Below are 23970 nucleotides of genomic sequence, written 5' to 3'. Positions count from 1 at the left end.
GCACCCTCAGCACCCACTGAGGCTCCCGCAGGCTCATAACCCCCCCTCGTGGCAAACACGCAGCTCCCTGACCCCGCACGGGAAAGGCTTTTCCAGGGCTGGATCTGCTCCGCATTCCCGGGGCCCTTCGGAGGCCCTGCCATGAAGCACGTGAATAATGATGGTTTGCAGGGATGCGGCAGGAAAAGCCGCTGCAGGAGACGGAGAGCCCAGGGCCGAGCTGGAGAAGGGACCGGGAAACATGGAGCTTCTGTGGCGATGCCCGGATCAAGCCTTTCAATAGCACTCAGGGCACCCCATTCCTTGTATTCCTTCTTAAAGCTGAATGGCTCTCTGGGATAGCAGCTTTACAGCTGGACAGACCTGCTCGTGTCAGCAACCCTGCCTTGGAGGTCAAAGCCACCACCACCAGGCTCTGGCTGCCTCTCCCTGATTCGCCTGCAGGGATGTATTTACAGCAAGGTTATATTCCCAGCTGCAAGTGCTTTGGAGCTGCACACGGACTGGCATCACCCAAGACCTCCCTTAAAGAGGGCACAGATTTGGCTACTAAATCCCTATGGAACTTGCAGGAATTCTACCCTTTGGAGACATTTCCTCTCTGCCAAACACTGCTGACACGAGCCAGAGGATTCAGGTGCTGTCAGCAGCGGGGAGGAGCATGCACTGGTTCAGAGATGCAATCTCACATCAGTATGGAGCCAGCCTAGAAAACAAGTGTATTAGTCCCTGCTGCGGTGGGATATGGAGGCAGAGGAGGAGAACTGAATGGGACGGAAGTTTCCCAGTTCAGAAAGGGGAATGTTAAGGCTCATTGCAACCTCCCTACCAGGACAGCGAGTTCTGGTAGCACAGCTCACGTTCAGGCTCCCACCCCTCAGCCAAAGCCCTTTTGCTTCCTGCTGGACTTCCCACATCCCAGACATTGCCAAGGTCTTAGTTGGGAGAAGCCAGTGGCTGCTCTCAGTGCTGCTGGTCCTTCCCCCTCCAACAGCATGAGCAGAGCTGCCAGCAGCTCGGAGAGCAGCAGAAAGCCAGAGAGGATGGTTTGTCCTGCATAAGCTCACATATGATATCTATTATTGCTAAACCAAAGCTGCTTCACTCCTATGAACATCCTACAGCATCCCCTTGGTTTTAAAGGCCTACGGTGAACCTTCCAAAGCAAAGGCTGGGAAGCTGAGACAGCATCACACTGAGACAGGGCAAACCTGGAGGTGGTCCTGTGGTTGCTAAAGCTCATTTGCTGCTCCAGGTTCAGATGGCATTGCATTGGTCCTCAGTACCTTCTAGTCAGGAGGAAAAGATACACCTACATCTGAACACATCAGCTGCGAGCAGGGCTTTGGGTAAACTGAGGTGTTATTTAACCAAAACTACACGAAATTGCAGGGGTTTTTCTTGTAAATGTGTATTTTCAGCAGGATGCTGAAGAGTGAGTGAGGGAAGGAAAGGGAAGGAGTGACCCCCCTGCCCGTCCTGAGCTGTATCTGCTTGTCCCACAGTCACAGGCTCAACAACCAACTTGTGTAGAAGGGATCAGGAGAGAGGTGATTCAAAGCAGCCCTTTCATCCAGGTGCCCCAGGAAGAGGGGTGAGCAGAATGGGGCCAAAGGATGCTAAGAAACAACTGGCTCCAAAAGGGAGCTAAGGCAAGCCCTGTGCTTGTGGGCAGTGCTGCAGAGCACACGCATGAGGACAGGGTTGTGAAGCTCTGCTCCTAGCCCTGGATGGAGCAACATCCATCCTGGAGCAAGGCCCACTGGATGGAGTGCACCATGGTTGAGGTGAGGTAGGGTCCAAAACTGACCAAGGCAAGAACGTGTTACCCTTTAGTTGGTGAAGCCTCCAGCAGTGCGCAGCCATGCGTCAGCCACAGGCCACGCTATCACAAGCAAAACAGAACCATCTGGGCCCCTAAAACTCAACACATGTTGTTCCCCTCTGAGTCACGCAGGCAGAGCAGAGGCAACCGCAAAGCTCCCGGCTTGTTCGGTATTCCTCAGTTTCCCAGCTCATTCCCAGGCCAGAGGAGGCACCATGCTCATAGCAGCCAGGTTGCGGGGAGGATCCGACCCGTGCTGTGCCAGCAGCTGGGAAGAAGCTGGCACGGAGCATCAGCCCAGGTATGGCATGGGGTGCCATGATGGGACAGCACGGATCCTGCTCCATCACCGTGTGGACTGAGGCTCCATGCACGTGTAAGAGATAGAGATGAGCAAAAGTAGAATCACAGAAACAACCAGGTTGGAAAAGCCCTTTAAGCCCATCCAGTCCAACCATTCCCAGCACTGCCAAGGCCACCCCAATCCATGGCACTGAGGCCTCGTCTCCACGGGGTGTGAACCCTTGCAGGGACGGTGCCTGCAGCCCTGCCCTGGGCAGCCTGTTCCAATGCCTGAGCACCCTCTGGGGCAGAAATTGTTCCTCAGCTCCATCTAAACCTGCCCTGGTGCAGCTTGAGGCCGGTTCCTCTTGTCCCATCCCTTGTTCCTTGGGAGCAGAGCCCAGCCCCTCCTGGCTCCATCCTCCTCTCAGGCACTTGTAGGGAGCCATCAGGTCCCCCTTGAGCCTTCTCTTCTCCACACTGAACCCCCCAGGTCCCTCAGCCCTTCCCCATCACACTGTGCTCCAGGCCCTGCACCAGTGAAGCAAACCCGCAAGGAAAGCCCCTGGTGTGACCAGGGACACGCACCCCACTGGTGAGCAGGGCAGAGATCAAACCTTTATTCATCAATGACGGGAAAAGGCACCAAAATAGAAGCTTGGGAAGGTTCTAAAGCTATTTGGGAAGTGAGGCCAAATTGGACCGATAGCTTCAGCCAAAACGGAGAAAATAATTAGAAAAACATTGAAATTGTGTCATTTTTAGTTCTTCTTGATTTCTTTTTTTCTAACTTAAACATTTCGCTTCGGAAATGATGAAACCTTTCAGTCCCAGCAGGATCTTGGCGCCTTCGTCCCAGAGAAACAGGAATGCTTGCTGGGTTTGTCACTTACTGACTGAGTTAAATGTCAGGAGGAAACCTCGGCGGTGCTGTTCCATGCGAAAACACAAATGAGAAATGGACAACAGATCTTATCTGGTGTGCAGGGCACTGGAAGGGGCCAGCTAAAGGCTTGAAGGCTCCTTTCCTGTCCAGATCCTCTGCTCCCCTCAAGTCCCAGCAGAGCCAACCTCCATGGGAGAGCAATGGGAGAGGTCAGGGAGGGGGGTCCCCCTCTGGAGCCCAAGGAGCTGCCCCAAAGTGGCCCTGAGAGCACGCAGGGACATTAAAGGCTGCTGTGAAAGCCCCTCAGAGCTCCCAGCATGGGAGAAGCGGGGCTGTGCCGTGCCCAGGGGTGCTGGGAAGCCACATCCTGCCTCTCCTGTCCCGCAGAGCAGCCTCTGCCAAGGAACGAGCCTCTCCCGTGACTGCTGCTTTGGCTTCAGCTTCTTTTAGGGGCTGATGAAAAGCCCTGGGGTCTTCTCCAAGCTTCCCTAATGAAGGGCTGAGGGCCACAGCCAAGAGGCTCAGCATCCCCCACTGCTCCCACCACTTCCACACGAGCACAGATGGCCCATACGTTCCCTTCCATCGCTCCCTCCTCTGTTGGGAATCCCTGCCCACCCATCCCACAGAGATGGTGCAGATCCAAGGGTTTATTAGCACACATTATCCCTGCCATAGGTAGTGCGAGAGCCACCACAGAGCCTGAGCTCCAGCACACCGACAGCTTGTCCCAAAACCATGCAGGCCTTGCCCAGATAGTGACCTTTAACTGCTCCATCTTAGCCAAGGGCTAAGTCAGCGCTCTGAACAGCTCTTAAACTGGCCTAGAGGGAGCGACAGCAAGAGCTGTTTGTCTAAATCCATCACACCACTGCCTGCCCAAAGCCTGGCTCAGCCCTTTACATTAGAGGAGCATTAGAGGAGCACAGCCCCTTTCCAAAGCATCCCATCACAGGGCTTCTTGGAGCAGATGTGGCACAGCACCTTTCGGAGTCCTGATGTGGGGTATGGAGACCCCAAAGTGTGTCCCCATGGAGCTGCTGGGAGGAGCCTGAGACCTGGTGGTTACAGCAGGGAGGGAATTAGGAGCTGGGGCATGAAACTGGAGAGGGGAAACGTTTGAGCTTTCATCTTGGAACCAGCTTCCTCATAGTAGATTTATGAGCAATGGGAATAGTCTCCTTTGCAGCAGGCTGGAAGTTCTGCTGCACGGGGCTTGAAAAACAAGGCTGGATTAAAGAAGTAGACAGCAGACACGAGGGACGGATTTTGTTTTGACCAGAAGATGGATAGGACCCAACGGCTCCCCTCCAGCTCCAGCTCCCCTGCCCCATACATCAGCAGCAATCTCCCACCTGCCTCCTGTGGCCTTTGCCCGCTCCACTGTTACCCAGCAGAGGTTGTCAGAACATTCCTGCACCGCTCTGAACGGCATCCAAACAAGTGTGAGCAGCCCAAGTTTCCATCCCAGCTGTGGAGGTGACCTCTCCGGGCTGCTGCAGAGCCTCATTTGTCAGCTCACAAACGGAGTACCCAGAACGAGGGGCTTGACACATCCCAACCTTGGTGCTGGAGCGCGGGGAAGGGGCAGGTCCATTAACACACGTGGCTTGTTTAACTTGGACGTTGAAGCAGCTGAGCTTTTCCTGCCTTAGTTCTCGCTGTTATAGAGCTCACACTTTCCTGTAGCCAACCTTTCCTTTCTTTCCAGCCTCCTCGGCCTTTCCCAGCCACTTCTTGGGTATTGGTTTTCTTCAAAGCTGCTTTAGTGCTGCTGAAGGGGACTGAGGTGGCAGCACCACACTCACCCATGGAAGCCATCCAGCTTCTCACTCCCCGGCCCCTCGTCCACCTTCAGAATGCCCTGAAACCAGCAAGGGGTGAAGCAGCACCGAGAGCATCACCTCTCTGTACCAGGGCCCCGGCATCCTTCACCCACATCCTGCACCAGCCACGGGTGAACACGAAGCTGCTTGGCTGCGTGTGGCTGAGCCCCTGTCACATCGGCCCGTGTCCGGCTGGGATTCGGTGCCCAGGAGGCTGCGGCAATCCCACAGGATCTGTTGGGAAGTTTGCCCAAGGCTCAGCCTCATAAAGCTGCCCCCAGAAGGGATCAGATACGAGTCTGTGACCTCAGCTGAGTGCGGCGAGCCCAAGCGCTCTGACTTCAGGCTTCTTGCCCTCTGACAACAGCAATGAAATCACTTCATTAACCCCCAGGGCCTCATTTCCTCCCTTCCTGCCCTCAGCCAAGCCGACACTTGAAATAGCACTTTGCATTCCTCGTGTTGCACTCCCAAACCTCAGCCCAAAGCTCATCTCAGCAGCAGCCTGGCTCCATCACACAACCTGCCCACCCTTGGCAACAGCAGAAGCACCCTGCCAGGCTCCCAGCCCTTCCCGAAGGGCGTTTCTGATGGAGAGCCTGGACAGAACCGCACTGAGGCAATAGAAAACAGGAACACAGAGGAACCGAAGCCCCATGCGCACACACACAACCCTCCTGTGCTCATAAACCAACCCAACACGGGGGTAATTCCCCAAGGCCATGCGCAGAGCTGCTCTTCACCAGCTTCTAGCAGCACCTAAAGGCAAAAAGTACACGCTAGCATCTGCCTCCTCTTACACCGCGACGCAGGGCTGAGAGCACACTCGCGGGAACAAAGAGGGCATTCCTGATGGAGCTGAAAAGGCCTCCAAGGCCCTTAGAGGGGACAGGAGCGATGCTTCTCCGTTTGGACACGCGCGCAGCACCTCAGGTTTGTGTTGGCTACAGCCCTCATCAGAACACAACCCAGAGCGGCAGGGACGGAGCAGCCTCCTCCATCCCTCCGCGGCAGGGGAAAGTGCCAGGGCATGCAGCAGGGAGCCCTCCCATGCTTTTGCCAGGTTGAGCTTGGAAATGCGCATCCCCACAGCTCCGGCTGAGCACCCAAAGCAACCGGACCTTGTATTTACCGGTTAAACCCCTTCCCGATGCCTCCCTCCCGCTCAGCACCGATAACCCCCCTCGCCCTCCGCCGCGCGGACACGGAGCCGCTCTGAGGCCGCACCGCCTCAGCCGCCCCTTTTATACCCCTCGGCCAGGCCCCGCCCCCGTCACGTGGTCCCGGCGCGCCCCACGCGGCATCTCTGCGCGCGGCAGCATGGCGGCGGTGGTGGCGGCGGCCCTGGGGGTGGCGCCGGTTCGAGCCCGGTGAGTGCGGGCCCAAGGCCGGGTCCCCCCCATAACCCCTCCGGTACGTGCCCGGCCCCTCCGAACCCCTCCGAAGCCCCGTTCCCCCCGCCGGGGCCTCACGGTGCTGGGTCTCGGCAGGTTCCTCACCTCCAAGGAGCAGTTCCACGGGTACCTGCGGGACCGGGGCGAGGAGGAGGAGAAGGAGGAAGAGCGGGAGGAGGAGGAGGTCGGCATCGGCCAGGGCGAGCCCCCCGCCAAGCGGGTGAAGGCAGAGGGCACCGGTCGGGATAAGGAAAGCCGGGAGGATGCTGGAGCCGAGGAGAAGGAGCCCGTGGAGCGGAAGCGGGCGCGGGGGCAGAACAAGAGCAGACCCTGCATGAAACCCAACCACTACGAGCAGAACCGGCTCTGCCCGTCCGTAACGCAGGTGGAGCACGGGGGAGCCACGCAGGGAATGTGGGATCCGGTTTGGGATGCAGGAGAGGGGCTCTTCATCAGGGGCTGGAGCGACAGGACAAGGGCTGATGGGTTCAGACTGAAACAGGGGAAGTTCAGGTTGGAGATAAGGCAGAAGCTCTTCCCTGTGAGGGTGCTGAGGCGCTGGCCCAGGGTGCCCAGAGAAGCTGTGGCTGCCCCATCCCTGGCAGTGTTCAAGGCCAGGTTGGACACAGGGGCTTGGAGCAAGCTGCTCCAGTGGAAGGGGTCCCTGCCCGTGGCAGGGGTTGGAGCTGGAGGAGCTTTAAGATCCCTTCCAACAAAACCAATTCCATGATTCTACGATCCTTTCCTGCCCAAGGGCTCCATTTCTTTTTAAGCACATTGAAGCTGCCCTGGGGCAGGGATTGCGTAGCAGGGGCTGTGCTGACTGGGAAGGACGAAGCAGGATTTGCTGAGCAGGACAAGTCAAGTTGTCCCTCTAAAACATCCCCACGTGGGTGCATCAGTGCCCTCCTGCAGCATCTCATGGGGTACCCAACATCCCTGCGTGCTCAGAGCAGCTCTGGGCCGGAGCAGACGCAGCTCAGCTGGGTTTGAAGGTGCTTGTGCAGAGGTTTTCACCCCTCGTTCCTGTTGCAAGGGCTGTGCAGACAAGTGCTTCTTCGGGCCGCGGTGCCGGTTCCTTCACGACGTCGGTGAGTACATGGCCCTGAAGCCGCCGGACCTGGGCCACCGCTGTGTCCTCTTCGAAACCTTCGGCAAGTGCACGTACGGGGTCACTTGCCGCTTCGCCCAGGCCCACCTCGGGGATGGCTTCCAGAACATCATCAACACGGAGCTGGCCAAGCAGTGGGAAGGGAAGGCGCTGGTGAGGAACAACCTCTCCAAGGAGCTCCAGCACCAGCTGCGCAAGAGGAAGTTCAGCTTCAAGAGGGCTGAGGAGTTCCTCCGTGCTCTGGCCAAGCCCCGTGGTGATGGCAGGAAGGGAGGCAAAGCCACCGGGTGCTCTGCAGAGGAGCAGGAGGTGTCCGACTGCACAGCACCCCAGGAGGGCCATGGGGAGGATCCCGCCTGTCCTGTGCTGCCAGAGCAGGGAGAAGATCCCAAAGCAGATGGTTTGCAGAGTCCCAGCCCCACAGATGATGAGGAGGCTTCCTCCATCCAAACAGTGGGCCCAGTGACCGATGAAGACGTGATAAAACTGCGGCCATGTGAGAAGAAGAAGGTGAGAATTTGGTTGAGGGCTGCTCTCGCTTGGGTACCTGATAAGAGACCCCTTAGCCTGGGTGAGAGGCAGGCAAAGGACAGAGCTGCTTGGGAACCACGTCACTGTCATGACGGGAAGGATGCAGGGATTTGGTGCTGTCCTTGGGGGGGTACTGCACAGAGCATTGCCTCCTGCCTCTCCTCCTCATCACCTCCATCCTTGCATCCATTACCCAGTCTTGCATTTACTCAGTCTTGCATCCTTCTCTGTCTCTAACTGCTCTGAGTTTCCTCCAAGCTGAGCAGGATTGAGTGGTTCAGGTTTCTGGTTCTTCTGTCTAAATGGTAGATGCTCAGGGAATAGTTGAGGTTCTCCAACAAAACGCTGTTTTCCTGGGTTACCCACTGAGTTTCACCCAAGGCAAGCGATAACACTGCTAACAAAGATCTTCCTGTTTAACCACTGCTGGTTCAGCTCTGCTAACGTGCTCCTCCATCCTTGTGTTCCAGCTGGAAATCCAAGGCAAGCTCTACTTGGCTCCACTGACCACGGTAGGTGGATAATTCTGTCCTTTCTTCCCAAGTTGGTGTCGCCACGTTTGGAACAGAGCCGAGCTCCTGACAGAGCATCTCTCTGTGTCTCCTGCAGTGTGGAAACCTCCCTTTCCGAAGGATCTGCAAGCGCCTGGGGGCAGATGTCACCTGTGGAGAGATGGCTGTGTGCACCAACCTGCTGCAGGGCCAGGCCTCCGAGTGGGCTCTCCTCAAACGCCATCACACCGAAGACATTTTTGGGGTGCAGGTGAGTGCTGTCATTCTGACAACCAAACGTGTGATAGAGCATGGGATGGGGTGGGCTGGAAGGGACCTTAAAGCTCCTCCAGCTGCAACTCCTGCCACAGGCAGGGACCCCTTCCACTGGAGCAGCTTGCTCCAAGCCCCTGTGTCCAACCTGGCCTTGAGCACTGCCAGGGATGGGGCACCCTGTACCAGGGCCTCAGCACCCTCACTCCTTCAGATGATACCTCACCTCTGAGGTGCTGCTGCTGAACTCCTGCCCCTGTCCCTCTTTGGTAGCTGGAGGGAGCGTTTCCAGACACGATGACCAAATGCGCAGAGCTCCTGAACCAGACAATTGAAGTGGACTTTGTAGACGTCAACGTCGGCTGTCCCATTGACCTGGTCTACAAGAAGGTAAGAAGATGTTCTGCAGCGTGGTTTGCTTCCTTCATTAGATGCTTGTCTTTTGCCTCATTCCTCGCTACCTGATCTGATCCAGAGCTCCCGGTTCATTTATGGGCACTAGGCTTCAGCAGGAAGGCGAACAAGCTGTTCAGAGATGGTTGCCTGTCTCTGGTCCAAGCTGGGAGGGAAAAGGGCTGTGGGTTTTTAGTTGAAGAGTCCCGTCTCCAAGTCTTGAGATGCTCCAAGTCTTCCTTGCATCCCTGAGGGCTGCTATGGAGCAACTCCAGGAGGCTCTTCCCTATGGAAGGAGGCAGCAAGGCCTGCCCGTGCCACGTTGTGTCCCGCAGGGAGGAGGCTGTGCCCTGATGACTCGGTCCAACAAGTTCGAACAGATCATCCGGGGGATGAACTCGGTGAGTGGGGGCAGCAGGAGAGGAGCTGATGGAGCCAACTCCTGCCCCAGCCCGGCCTCATTCTCCTGTGCTGCAGGTGCTGGATGTGCCGCTGACCGTGAAGATCCGGACGGGGGTGCAAGAGAAGATGAACGTGGCTCATAAACTCATCCCCAGGCTCCGGGAGTGGGGAGCAGCACTGGTCACGGTACAGGGATCCCTGCTGTGGTGCTTGGGGAGCTCTGCTTCCATGTCCCAGAGCACAATGGGGGGGTGACCTTCCCCTTCCGCACAGCTTTCAAACCCCTTTGACCAGCTGCCTCCTGTCTGTTAGCATTTCCTGCTAATAACAGATGAAAATGGAGGTGCAGAGAGCATCTTCCTGGGTGCTCCTGAGCCTTGTATCCATTACAGGGGGGAGCTTGTTCCTTGCAGTGCTCTGGGAACAGAGGTTTCACCCAAATAAGCCTCATTACGGCAGGGTTGGGAAGCGATGGGGCCAGCTCGGGTGCATGGGGATGGGCAGTTCCTGCCCACAGTGAACGTTCCCTTTCACTCCTGGGCTGCAGCTCCAGAGGGATCCCTTACCCCTGTTCCTCCTGGCATTCCCTGAGCTCTCTCTGTGACTTCCCTCCCCAGCTCCACGGCCGCTCCAGGGAGCAGCGCTACACGAGGAGCGCTGACTGGGACTATATAGCAGAGTGTGCTCACGTAGCCAGCCCCATGCCTCTGTTTGGTAGGTGATGCTGTTGTGTTGTCTTGTGGACTGCACCAGGCACCCCCACCCCAAGGACATTTGGCCTGGGGGAGAGGTTGGGGTATCCCTGATGGTGGTGATGACAATGGAGTCTTGTGCCCATGTGCCCATGGGCCTGGGGCTGTGCGTGATGAGCACTGAGCAGAGGAGGAGATGGAGGAGGACAAGGAACAGGCACCAGCCACTGGGGTTTTAGCAGATGCTTTCTCCCGTGGGTACCGTGGCACAGACAGTCCCAGCTAAACCTTCAGGGCAGGAGTTGGGAGAGGAAGAGGGGAGAAGGCTCTAATGTTCCCCTTACAAGGAAGAGGAATCGGATACATCCCTGAGGCGTTTCTGGTTCAGAAACAGAAGCCCCAGAGCCTCTTTTGGCAATCTGGCACTTGATCCCTGTGTCCATTCTGAGCTTTATCCCATGCCTGGACATCACTTTGACCTCTGGCTTCTCCCTTCCTTCTGGACAGGGAATGGTGATATCCTGTCTTATGAAGACGCGAATCGAGCCATGCAGATGGGAGTCTCAGGAATCATGATTGCAAGGCAAGTGCCTGGGTTTCCCCTTTGCTGTTGCTGCAAGAGTCCAGAAGGGATTGAAAAAAGATACTTTTAAACCCAACCCGTGAGAATTTCCCTCTTGGTGAAACTCCTTGGTGGAAATGGGTAAAGCCAGTTTCCATCTGTGGGAGCATCCAGCAGCTTCCTGTTTGGGAACTGGGCTGGCAGAGAAGTGCTGGGAAGTCTCCTCAATGAGTTGGCATCTTCAGAAGCCTCAGTCATGGCAATAACGGTGCCCCTTGGGTTTTGGCTGCAGAGGGGCGCTCATCAAGCCGTGGCTTTTCACTGAAATCAAAGAACAGAGGCACTGGGATATCTCCTCCGGCGAGAGATTTGAGCTCCTCAGAGACTTCACCAACTACGGCCTCGAGCACTGGGGCTCCGATACTCAGGGAGTGGAGAAGACCAGGAAGTTCCTGCTGGAATGGCTCTCGTTCCTGTGCAGGTGATGGCTCCCAGCTGAGAGGGAAGCCGGTGCCACCTGCGCACGGCAACGCTGCCACTGCATTGCCTCCCATTGCAGGTACATTCCCGTTGGCTTATTGGAATTCCTACCTCAGAAGATTAATGAGCGGCCGCCCTACTACCTGGGGAGAGACTACCTGGAGACACTGATGGCGAGCCAGAACGTGGATGATTGGATCAGAATAAGGTCCGAAAGCACTGAAGTTCATTTCCGTTCCTACCAGGGACATCCCAGAGCCCTGCAGTGATTGCGTGCATCTCCAGAGGGGTGGTTAGGAAGCAGCAAGGGTCAACCAGGGCTTTACTGCAAGGGTTGGACTGAGTCTGGAGCTGTCATCAAGAGCTCTCCCAGTCCCTGCATCAGCTTCAGCAGGTCCTGCAGTGCCTCTTGCTGACCTCTCATGCCAGGACACACACAGGAGCCAAGGGAGGAGGCACAACCATGGGGTGTCTCAGGCTTTCAGCATCAGATCGCTGCGTGCTCTGCCTGGGCAGTCCCACCCTGCCAGGCCTGCATCCTGTTCCCATCCCCAGGCTGGGAGAGCTGAGCACGTTCCCCCTTTTCCATGAGCTGAGATCTGAGTCCATGCAGCAGGGTGCAGGAAACCGGTTTTCCCCCCGTCTCCAAGTCCTCAGGCACTGGCTTGAGCTCTCTTTGCAAGCTCAAAAATGAGACCTGGAGCAGGCAGCTGCTATTCCCCAGCTCATGGAAACAGAGATGAGCAAAACCAGAGCTTGGCTACAGCCTTCGGTGGCTTTGCTCATCCTCATCCATTCTCTTAGCGCTGGGACCAGCTGCCTAAAGCCACGTTACGAGCACAGTGAGTTTTGATCAGCACTTTTAAATGCCATTTTCCAAGCAGAACCTGCCCACACGAGGCTGCTCAATGTCCCCTCTGGTCTTTGCAGTGCCATTTATAGCCAGAACTCCTCAACATTTTAAAGCAGTTGAGGTTTATTCATTTAAGCTTATTTTAAGGAGACACTAACCAGAAGCAGGGCGCTCTTGCTTTCGCGCTGGAGATGGAGGCTCTTGCTGTGCAATGCTCTGCCCTGCTGGGATACTCTGACATGGCTTATGGAAAGCTTTAGTGATGCTAAGGCATCCAGGAAATAAGTTAAACCTCCTGGACTATAAAGCAGATGACTCTGCACTGAAAAGGCAACGTGTGAAACAGTTGTTAGTCGTAAGCTAGGCTAAATCTGAGCGTGGGAGAACTGCTTTCCATCATCGTAGGATCTGCCCTCCAATGCTTTTTGGCACTAAGAGGGGTTTGGCTCTGCACAAGCACCGTGAGGGCCCGGGAGGAGCTTCTAAGAGGCTGGGGGTGATTTCCAGGTTTAGTTGACCCCTGTGCCTGCGCTCACCATGGCTGCAGAGCCCCCAGGGTACCAGTGCCTCTCGTGCTGAACCCCAACCTCACCTGCTTTCTGTTTCACTCTGTCTTCCAGTGAGCTGCTGCTGGGCCCCGTCCCCCCCAGCTTCACCTTCCTGCCTAAGCACAAGGCCAATTCCTACAGATAGGGCTGAGGAAACCCTTTCCCATGGCCGGGAGTCAAGAGGAGGCGTCGGGATGGTGCGGTCCAGGCTCCCTGGGCTGCGCTCTGAAAGGCAATAAAGCTTTCACGTTTGTAGCAGTGTGGCTGCTTTCACCCCCAGTCCCTGCCCCAAGTTGTGCTGCAGCCTCGCTGACACAGAACAAGCTGTTAAGTCACCAGGATAGAGGCCAGGAGGGATCTTTGGCCCCCGGTTCCCAGCAGGAGTTGTCCCGATTCCCCCACACCACACAGTGCTCGGAGCAGCACCGAGAGGCCTCTTCCTACCACGATGGCTTTGGTAGTGCCAAGTCCTCCCAGTACAAGGAGGGGATGTTCTAACCCAATCCCTGGGGGCCTGTAAAGCGCGAACGGCCCCAGCATCCCATGATGGGATGTTGAGCAGGATCCAGCCCCTTCCAAGGGGGACCTACAGCTGCTTGTTTCCTATCAGGAGCCTGAAGGACCTGACAGCACTGCTCGAGGGGGGGGTTTGTGACACTGCAGCACCTTCTGTGTGCCCCGGACAACGCAGCAGGGGCAATGGGCACAACTGCATTGACCACGTGGCACAAAGAGGTACAGATGGAGCTGGGTCCCCACATGGCTCTGCTGAACCAAACTGTTCATTTTCCCCCTTAAAATGACTCCAATAAGGCACTCACAGCCCCTGAGGGCACCCCAGGCCCCCTTAACACTGTAGAGGTGTGGGGAAGCAGAGCTTAGGGAATGGGAGGTGTTGGAGATTTAATGAGACCATGCCTGTGTGGGGAGGGAGGGAGCCCAGGGGACACCAGGAAATGGTACTGGAGGTGCCAAAGCCCCTCTGAGCCCCACATCTGAGCTGCTGAAGGGCACTGAAGCACCACCAGTGGGGAAGGAAATGGGGGGGGATCCCCTGTCCCCTTCCCTGGGGGAGCCAGGGCAGACCCACAGCCATAGGAGCAGCTCTGGAAGCTTCCACGGCACCAGCCAAGACCCCTCCGCACACACAGCAATGCCTTTGAGCAGGCCAGCAAGCCCAGGCCTACCCGGTGCTACTGGACCATTAGAGCCCGATTTACAGCTCACTGAGCAGTATTCCAGACCAGTGGAAAATCCTCCTCCTGCTCCTCTCTCCAAACTGTCCGGACCTGCCAGGAGTTTGCTGCTTGTAATTTACCATAAATAAAACAGAAGCCCCCAAGAGAATTCATTATCCCAAGAGCTAGAAGCAAAATGAAGTTCCACTTCAAAGGAACTGATCTGAACACTCGGAAGAGAAGGAAGAACTGGGAATGATTCTCTTTAATGGCAAGGAAGTGCTGTCCCGCATTACCGTGTTCCGTGCAGGGGCAGAACATAGCAGCAGGTCACTCCTTTGACTTCCTATTCCCCCAACAATACTCTCCCCCCACAACCACACTTCCCATGAAGAGGCAGTTGAGGAACTGACCCACATCACAGCTCCCAAACCCAGAGTCTCTGTGAGGGTACCAGCAGCTCATCCCCCACCACCTTCCCATTGCCACCAAGGGGGTGCTGTTCCTATGGAGCACAAGTCCCCCTGGTGACAACAGCCACGCTCAGGAGCCACTTCACACAGGAGGTGTGTGGGTCACACCCTCTGTTCTCATCCCATGGAATAAATACCTGAGCTCCAGAGGTGATGTTCTACCTGTTACTGCATTTATTGACTCCTGTGTTGCTGCTCTGTCCATCCCCACCCCTGAGCACCATCCTAGCACCCTGCCTGCTGCCCCCTCCCAGTTACAGCCTGTACCCCCCAACACCATCACATTAACCCAGCAGAGAAAGGCAGTTGTGCACTCCTTAGTGGTACCAGTGGACACAATGAACACAACACCCAAACCAACGTTCCCAGTGCAAAGCTGTGGCTGTATGGATGGTTATCACTGCAACCAGCCTCAAGAACCTGCCTGATGATGCCAACCCCTCCACACCAAGAGCATTACATGCAAACTGGATTGTATTTGGTTTGGTAAAGTGCAAGACACTGCAGCAAGAGAAGGCTTCTTGGTGCGACTCCACAAGAGTTAGCCAAGACCAATGTGCCTTAAAAGCACCTCTGAGATATTCTGGGGGATGCTTTGAGGCCACCAGAGGATGACAGCAGATGGGAATTAGACCTGGCATGTCTCACTCTCCAATAGCCACCTCTGTGCATCACTGGAAGCACTGGGAAACACACAGGAGCCAAGCAGCCTCCTTCAGCCACGATCAAAAAAGGAGCCAACAGCAGCTGCTCGTGTCTCAAGACCTTTCACTCACTGGCAACCTCCCTACACCCTTACAGTGCCACAGCAAAGCAGAAGGCAGGTACTCGTCCAGTTCATGACTGGGATTGGCACAATGAGGGCACACGGAACAGCCCCCTCTTGCCAAAGGAACCAGTCCAGCCTCTTTCCCTCATCCACAGTCCATCCCACAGCAGCTGGGTGCGAGTGCAGAGATGGAGCCACTTCCAGAGAGGTACAGGAAGCCCCTGAGTGCAACTGTCCTCAGAGAACCTGCTCAGTGCTCGATGAGGAAACGTCCAGTAGCCTCCATGCAGCGTAGGGGTTGAGCTCATCCTGGTCTCTGCAGAGTGCCCACACGTACAGCATCCGCAGCACCTTGTCCTGGAAGGGAAATCCTGCTGTTAGAGCCTGCGGGATGCTCAGAGACCTCACCCCATGGGGACAGGCTCCAACCTCCTCCAGGGACTGTTCTACTGAGTTTGCTCTCTGGTTCTAAGCCTGAAGGTGCTGAGTAAGCGACTGGAAACAGGTTACAGATAAACCTTTGATTTCCAAACACAGAATGAAGGTTTCCAACTTAGAATCATAGAATGGTTCGGGTTGGAAAGGACCTTAAGATCATCCAGTTCCAACCCCTTAGAGCCTGGACTAGAGACAGCGGTTGCAAAAAGCCAAGTCTTTATTAAATGCATGTATTAAGTCAGTCATTTTCTCCATTCCCTGCAAATGAGCTGACTCCAGCTCCCACCCTGTCTGCCAAGCATCTTTGTGCTCTCCTCTTATAGTGCCCTTTGTGAAAGGAAGAACAGACCAGGATCAGGTGGAAGCTCTGGGATGGAGTTTCAGTGTACAGCAGGACAGTTCAGTTCTGTCCCAGAGGAGCACAACTCATGGTGATAACTGCAGGCAGGGAGTTACTTAATGCTGTTAATGGGGTTTAACACTCTGAGAGTCTGATGGGGAGAAACAGCCCACACTGAGCTGCACCAAGGACCTAACCCACAAGGTGCACTATTGTTCCTACCAGTCAATGCAGTATGTGTGACACCCCCTGCTCCAGATGCACCAAGATGAATCCTAACACCCAGGATGACTGACAGGGGACTAAGAGAGAAAGCACCTCCAGCAGAGTGCATTCCTTACCGGGTCACCTTCCACCACTTCCCCTTTCTGGTTCTTAATTACCAGCACGACCTGAGCCTGGAAAGTGATGATTAAAACTGGTCCCTGCTCCATCATCTTCCCCATGGCCAGCTGCAATGGAAGAAAATTCCATCAGGAAACAATTCCTGCAGATTAGGGTACGAACATCAAGTATTTAACACTGCTGCTCTGGCCTGACACAGCTAACACTGACAATCCCACCCTCTCCAGAGCTGCACCTGGGTATTCCAATCAGGTTATACCTTCTCCTCAATTCTAATGTCACTCCATTCTGTATTTAAAGAACTTCTTAACTGCAGCGCAGAGAGGAATGGAGAGCTGAGGTTTGTTTCCCAAAGCTGTGCTCTTATAATATATAATCCTCTTCCTGCCTCTCTTTGTGGGGATGCAGAATGCTCCAAAGGATGTTGCTCTTCAGGAACTCTGGAGTTACCTTTTGGGTAACCCAGCCAGTAACTACCTCCAACTTAAGTCAGAGAAAAGAAGAAAACCCCTCCTCAGGTCATGAGTTTCTAATTCATCCCCCCTGCAAAGTGAAATACAGGAAAGGGCACTCACATCAATGTTGTCAATGTCCAGAATCCTGGAGTGGAACTGGAGCCCCATGGCTTTGGCTTGCTGGATGGGATGAGCCAGCTGACTGTAAGTCTAAATGAAGCAACAAACTTGTGTTACACGTTTGAACTTGTTCTGTCACAAAGAAAGAGGGATTTTCTGCTTAGAGAGAACCACCACCAATGACAATAAAAGTCAGGTTTTTGCAGATATGCTGAACACAGAGGTTTTGCCAAGCACCAAACAGCTACAGCAGATGCCCTGGGCTTCACAGAACCAAAGGCTCACTAAAAACCCCATCCTTCAGCTCACAGCCAGACTATTCCAGAACTCCTGCCCATATACTTGCCTGCATTAGTGTTTTCTAGTATGTTCCCTGGGGAAGCAGCTGGGCAAAGCAGGTAAGCAACATCCCAGATCCAACAGCTTGCAAGCAAAGGTGGCACAATACACCTACTTACAAGGGAGAATCATCACCGCTCCCGAGAGTCTGAGTAGCTCTACTCACCGCTTCATAGCACCAATCTTTGAGGATATCAAGCTCTCCAGACATCATAGACTGAAAGAGGAAATGGAATAAAATATTTTTCCTTTTAGCTCATCCTATAATGCTACCTCATGACTAGAAGCATTCTAAACACTTCTATAGGTGTGTTAGCACGTATTAAGTGAGATACAATCATTCCCTGCACTGTGTTTTAGGATGAGAAGATCACACTTTGCTCTCTCTTAGCTTCTTTCTCTCTTCAAGCCTCAGCTTTTCCAGTCTCATACAAATCTCAACTGCTGTACTTCAATTCCACTACTTTCACTCTGTCTTTCCTGACACTGTTACAGTGAGAGCAACTACATCCATTACACCTGAAGTCACATCCTTCGGCAGTGCTGTCCTCTGAGTGGTCCTTAAAAACATGAAGTTCCACAGAACTTCCTTGATTAGGACCATTTCTCATGACCTCCTCTCTTCCCAAGCAGTCACAGACCACTTAGCATCCACTAGTACCTACACACCAAATTCCTTCCCTTATCAGTATCTGATAGCACCATTTGCCCAGTGCTGTTCATTCATAGAATGGTTTGGGTCGGAAAGGACCTTAAGATTATCCAGTTCCAACCCCCTGCCATGCATCACACTGCAGCCCCTCCTCACCTCCAGGACATTGGGGATTATATCAAACTCGCACTGCTTTAAGAACCGGTCTTTGTCAAAGGATGGATCCACTTTGAGTATCTCTGTCAAAACCTCCGACATTTCTGTCTTGGAGAACAATCCACCTGAAAAACAACTCAATGAGACTGGTGGCACGACAACTGCCACAGGGAACAAGGGAAAGACGTTTGGGGAGACAACAGAGGGAAGGAGGAGGCACTTGGGACCCTCTGCAGTTTAAAGGTAAGCTTCAGCTTTATCCCATACAAGCACTTGTCACGGCACTGCACGTCTGATCCAGCAGCAGCCTGCTACTGCATGATACTGGGTAATGATCCATGCCAAATGCTGTACAGCTCCAGAATCAGGCAATCCTGCATGGTTTGTGTTGGAAGGGGCCTTAAAGTCCATCCAGTTCCAACCCCTGCCATGGGCAGGGACACCTTCCACTAGAACAGGTTGCTCCAAGCCCCTGTGTCCAACCTGGCCTTAGAAACACCTGGAGGACAACAGCAGTAGCAGGCACTAGAGCAGAGCTGAGGCCAGTGATGCTCTTCCACAGCAAGGGTGAAACGTTACCTATTAAGTCCGTGACTTTGTCTGTGACGGCTCTGGAAGCTCGAATGAATGCGTTATCACTCTCATCATACTTCATCTTCATCTCAAAGAACCCTGGAAGGAGAGGAGCTGTGAGCAGCAGCGTCCTTCCACTAAGAAACAACATGCAGTGGACTGCAGAGCAAACCCGCTGCTTCTCTTCTAAATCACTTCAGTGATTTCAACAGCTATCCACTCCAAAAGTTTCTTTTCTCCTCATCTTCCTGCAATGTTCTTAACTACCAATAACTGTAATGAGGAGAATGATGCTTTCTCTGACTGCAGCTGCCAGAAACTCTGGGCCTTCTATTCAGATTTCCAGGTAGAAAATACACCAGACTTGCTCACACCAGTAACAGCCTCCTTACACCCTTGAGTCAGTCTGCTGCAAGGGGCAGCAAGATGTGGAACCAGCACCAGAAAGTTTAACTGAGGTTGTGTGTTAAGAATCAAATCATAGAATCACAGCATGATTTGGGTTGGAAGGGACCTTAAAGCTCACCCAGCTCCAACCCCTGCCACAGGCAGGGACCCCTTCCACTGGAGCAGCTTGCTCCAAGCCCCTGTGTCCAACCTGGCCTTGAACACTGCCAGGGATGGGGCAGCCACAGCTTCTCTGGGCACCCTGGGCCAGCGCCTCAGCACCCTCACAGAGAAGAACATTCACTAAGTTCAGGGTTTGGCTTAAAACCAGGCGGAAGGCAAAGTTCCACAGGTTCCAGAAACCAGCTCACTCAATACAAGATCTTTCCTCATCACAAGCTCAAGGTCAGGAAGAAGCAACCTGCCCTCTCCCTGCTGACATGCATGCATGAGTGCCCTGGCCTCTTTCCAGTGCCAGAGGGAATCTGACTAGAAAACAATGGAAAACAGAACAGAGTTCAGGTCTTTAAGCAGTGCTGAAAGCAGGATCTGATACCTGCAGGGAGCAGGGACTGATCAAAACCAACCCCTGACTGAAGAGGGGGCTGAACATAGATGGAGCATCATGTTGAGCCTAGTTGCACATATGGCAGGAGATCCAACCCAGCAAGAACCACAACTGGGAAAGTAAGGTGCTTTTCCATTGTCTTTGGAACACTTACTATTGAAGACCACGTTGTTGTCCTTGAAATCTTTCCACTGCTGATACCATTTTGAGTCTTTGTGCAGCACCACACCCATGGCCTCCCTAGAAAGGACACAAGACAGGGGTGCTTGTGAACAAGTAACTTACAACTGAGTGAGAATAAGGAGGAGAACATCCCGAGGAGGATCAATGCAGCATCACTGAAGCTGACACACCACAGAAACATGGCCTAGTGTGGCAAGGCAACAGAGGAAGCAAAGGAGCTCAGACTTAGTGCTGCCAAACGTAATTCAACAGCAAGATGTTAGAACTGAGGAAAGAGGACACACAGGCCAGCCAGGAGTTCACATCGGAACCTTGTGCACCCACTTGAGCATTTTAAGTGCCCAGTTTTGCTATTGCAGCTTCTGCTGGAAATCTGCTCTCAGACCTACCTGTGCTGCCAGGTCAGGCCTCACCCCACAGCCATCCTGTATCACCCTAAATGCCATCCCATACTTACTCATTAGCCTCAAATATTCGCTCCTCTTTAATACTCTCTCCTGAGAACTCTGTTCTTTTCCGTAGGCGCTCCGGACGTTTGTAAGGACCGGTCTGTCCTAAAACACTTTCATCTATTTCCTTCTTGACTGTTTCTACTCCCTGAAAGGAAAACATCCCCATTAGGTTGATTTACTGTTTCCTCCCATTCCCCAGAAACTGAAAATTACTTCTGTTGAAGGAAGAAATAAATACATAAAGAGGCCACAGGTTATTCTCCTCTCTCTTAGTCACCAAATGCTTCTCTGCTGATGTCTACTGGCATGCACACCAGTACCAAGGCCTTCTGCTTAAGAAGTCAACAGTCTAACAGTCTAGAACACCAACTGCATGGTTGTATTGTACCTACCTGAAGAAAAAAGTCCCATACAGTAGAATCATGGAACGGTTTGGGTTGGAAGGGACCTTACAGCTCACCCAGCTCCAACCCCTGCCACGGGCAGGGACACCTTCCACTGGAGCAGCTTGCTCCAAGCCCCTGTGTCCAACCTGGCCTTGAACACTGCCAGGGATGGGGCAGCCACAGCTTCTCTGGGCACCCTGGGCCAGCGCCTCAGCACCCTCACAGGGAAGAGCTTCTCCATTATCTGTAACCTGAACTTCCCCTGTTTCAGTTTGAACCCATCACCCCTTGTCCTATCGCTACAGTCCCTAATGAAGAGCCCCTCTCCAGCTTCCTTGTAGCCTCTGTCAGATACTGGAAGGCTGCTCTGAGATCACCACGCAGCCTTGGACAGTCAAACCCTACAGCTGACAGGTACCTGAGAAATAGCTTTGAAGGCTGCTGTCCTGCCCAGTTTCTCCCCTCCTTTTGTCACTGACTCTGCAGACTGCTTTGCTGTTTTTGCTGCTCCTTCCACACCTTCCTTTATTTTCCGGCCAATATCACTCTTACTGACTTCATCCAAACTCTGCAAGAAAACACAACATGAAAGAAAGAGCTTTATGTCCAGCTCATAACTACACACACAGCTGAGCCACACCAAAGCGCATTTACACAGACGGAGAAAGAAGGAGAGGAGCAGAACATGGGGACCGGCTTCTTGCACAGCTGCCTTTTACCTCTTTCACTGTCCCAGTTATTTCTCCAAGTTTCTTTTTAATCACTTCTGAGGTCTTCACTGTTTCAGATTCAATGGTTTTCTGTGGGGAAAAAAAACCATGCTGCAGGTAACTGAGAACAGAAAACACTCAAGCCCAGTTTAGCACACAGCACAGCCCCTTAATGCTGTCACCGAGAGCAAAACGGCTCCACCATAGGGAGCATCCTCCTTGAGGAACTGCCATCAGAGGTTCATTTATGCAACTTGTGCTGTTTATAGTTCTTCAAAGACTGCAAAACAAGGGTTTAAATTCTAATGCCTTGTTCTTTCATCTACTTATTATTTGGGGAGTCCAGTGAAGGGGCTGCTGGAAAGGTTTGTCACTTAATCCCACTATCTCCAGCCAAGCAGAACTTCCCATGAGAACAGACATGCTGAATTCAGTTCATCTGCACAAAGACTCAATCTACATTCACAATGGTAACAGCTCAGTGACTGGGCAATGAAAGCACCAAAGGAATTCCTGACTTACATATTTCCTCCTTGCTTCTCGAAGAGCATCAGATTCTTCCAGCTTTTTAGCTTCATCTCGGAATTTCTTAATGCTTTCTTTCATCTCCTTGTTTTTTGCTAATTCCTGTTTGATGTTCTCCACAAACCCTGATATAAAACCCTTTCTTCCTCCTGAAGAGTAGCATCTAGACTAAAGAAAAGCATTCCATGTTGTAGGATCCAACGAGACATTAAATTAGGCAGGAATCAAAGCCAGCAGGTAGATTTACTTAAGCCAAGCACTGAGTCACTTCTAACAGAGTAAATGTTGCGGGGAATCTAAAGCCACCATGAAAAAGAAGCAGCTTACTCTCAAAAGAGTCAATGTCCAACACAGTTCTAATGCCCTGGGAAGCACATCTACACAGCCATTAACAAAGATGCTTCGCCAGAGGAAGCTTAACTCCAGAGGTTAGTTCAGGCTTAAATAACTTGGTTGACAAAGTTACCAGAGCATCACTCCTGAACTGTGTCACCTGGACTCAGTTACTACAATATTCCTTGATCAAACACATCTTAACAAGTAGAAACTTTCAACCTACAACTGGTGCTTCTCAGAGATCCAGCCCAACCGAGCAGATCAGTGCTCTAAGGAGAAAGCACTTCTGACCCGAAATAAGACGAAATCAGCTGTTAACCAACCTGATGGGTCTCTAAACCAGGCGGCCTCATGCCATACACTGTACCCCTGGGGACTGCAGCAACCGGGTATCTTCTGGATATCAGCCACATGCCATTGATGAGACATTTCTGCAACAAAAAGGTAAGGTTTGGTGTACAATACAAGATGACAGAAACCCAAAGAAGCCCAAGAAGAAAAGAAAGAACACCGCAAACAGACAATATTGACTGGGCTTCTGTGAAAACATCCCAAGTGCTGCTAAGAAACACTGGAGACTGATTGTAAAATCACAGCATCCCAGCCTGGGTTGGGTTAGGAGGGACCTTAAAGCTCATCCAGCCCCAAACCCTGCCACAGGCAGGGACCCCTTCCACTGGAGCAGCTTGCTCCAAGCCCCTGTGTCCAACCTGGCCTTGAACACTGCCAGGGATGGGGCAGCCACAGCTTCTCTGGGCATCCTGTGCCAGCGCCTCAGCACCCTCACAGGGAAGAGCTTCTGCCTAAGAGCTCATCTCAGTCTCCCCTATTGAAGATTAAACTTCGGGCAGAAAACACCAACCACCTCCACAGCCCATCACACGGCAAAGCGGCTTTTAAAGCCACAACCTCTGCATTCAGCTCAACACCGGGGAGAAACTCCTGTGTAGATTTAAGCTCGGCAAGAGCCCGGTAGAGCCGCGCTCCAGCGGCCTGGGCTTGCCCTGCGCTGAACGGCGACAGAGGCGCCACGGCCCGGTTCCACCCGCGCCGCAGCCCTCGCTACGGGCCTGACGGACCCCCGGGCACGGCCCGAGTCGCAGCTCCGGTGCGGCAGGGACAGGGGCTGGAAGGGAGCCGGTAACCGGAGCACTTCACCGGCGGCACCCTCCGCGCCGAGCACTCCCCGCGCGGCCCAGGGCGCTCAGTCCCGCGCTCCGCCTCAGGGCATCCCCAGCTCGGTGCTGCGGCCCAGCGCTGCCTCCCGCCGCCCCTCGGCTCATCCGCGGAGCAGGACCGAGCCCCCGGCGGAGGCGGTCGAGGTCCCGGCCCCGCTCTCACCCGACAGCCACCGGCCGCCGCGGCCGCCATCTTCCAGCGCAGCGTGTGACCTTCGGGCGGCGCCGAGCAGTGACGTCATGGGTCGCGCTGCCCACGTGCACCGGCGCAGGAGGCGCGGAGGGAGGCCAGGGATGGCGGCGGTTCCCTATGGAGCGATCCCGAGGGAGCGCTTCCCGCTTGCAGGATTCCCGGCACGGCTCCGGGTCCCGCAGCGCATGTTGTGCTTGGAGCGCTGTGTGCGGGGCTGCCGGGCCCAGCGTAAGGACGTGGAGCTGCTGGAGCGAGGCCAGAGGAGGCCACGGAGCTGCTGCGAGGGCTGGAGCAGCTCTGCTCTGGAGCCAGGCTGAGAGAGCTGGGCTGGGGCAGCCTGGAGAAGAGAAGGCTCCTGAAGGGGAGACCTGAGAGCAGCTCCAGTGCCTAAAGGGGCTGCAGGAAACCTGGAGAGGGGCTTGGGACAAGGGCCTGTAGGGACAGGCCAAGGGGAATGGCTTTAACCTGCCCGAGAGGAGACTGAGATGAGCTCTTAGGCAGAAGCTCTTCCCTGTGAGGGTGCTGAGGCGCTGGCCCAGGCTGCCCAGAGAAGCTGTGGCTGCCCCATCCCTGGCAGTGTTCAAGGCCAGGTTGGACACAGGGGCTTGGAGCAAGCTGCTCCAGTGGAAGGTGTCCCTGCCCGTGGCAGGGGTTGGAGCTGGAGG

General features: G+C 54.2%; 2 protein-coding genes across 3 annotated transcripts; one reads left to right on the top strand and one right to left on the bottom strand.

Annotated features, from left to right (window-relative positions):
* Window positions 1-6139: 6139 nt before the first annotated feature.
* DUS3L (dihydrouridine synthase 3 like) lies at window positions 6140-12694 on the top strand (the record flags this gene model as incomplete). The annotated part of the gene is made up of 13 exons (XM_080634218.1): window positions 6140-6189; window positions 6310-6598; window positions 7250-7834; window positions 8326-8367; window positions 8465-8617; window positions 8893-9009; window positions 9348-9413; window positions 9490-9600; window positions 10032-10128; window positions 10614-10689; window positions 10961-11149; window positions 11228-11356; window positions 12622-12694. The coding sequence occupies 13 exons, from the start codon at window positions 6140-6142 to the stop codon at window positions 12692-12694; spliced, it is 1977 nt and encodes a 658-aa protein (XP_080490344.1).
* A 1371-nt stretch (window positions 12695-14065) lies between these two features.
* TIMM44 (translocase of inner mitochondrial membrane 44) lies at window positions 14066-23305 on the bottom strand (the record flags this gene model as incomplete). Of its 2 annotated transcripts, none has more annotated exons than XM_080634147.1 (13): window positions 14066-15326; window positions 16089-16199; window positions 16668-16757; window positions 17173-17223; window positions 17815-17939; window positions 18394-18486; window positions 19497-19582; window positions 19983-20122; window positions 20782-20931; window positions 21083-21163; window positions 21596-21766; window positions 22258-22365; window positions 23276-23305. In XM_080634147.1, 13 exons carry the CDS (start codon window positions 23303-23305, stop codon window positions 15207-15209), a joined length of 1356 nt encoding a protein of 451 aa, XP_080490273.1. In that variant the 3' UTR covers window positions 14066-15206. The 2 variants fall into 2 exon arrangements, with proteins under 2 accessions (XP_080490273.1, XP_080490274.1); XM_080634148.1 differs by lacking the exon at window positions 23276-23305 and adding an exon at window positions 22844-23197.
* Window positions 23306-23970: the final 665 nt, after the last annotated feature.

This window comes from Psittacula echo, assembly GCF_963264785.1.
Source record: "Psittacula echo genome assembly, chromosome: 24".
Classification (NCBI taxonomy): Eukaryota; Metazoa; Chordata; class Aves; order Psittaciformes; family Psittacidae; genus Psittacula; species Psittacula echo.
Note: the sequence above shows the minus strand (reverse complement) of the source record. Positions and strands in the feature narration are given on the sequence as shown.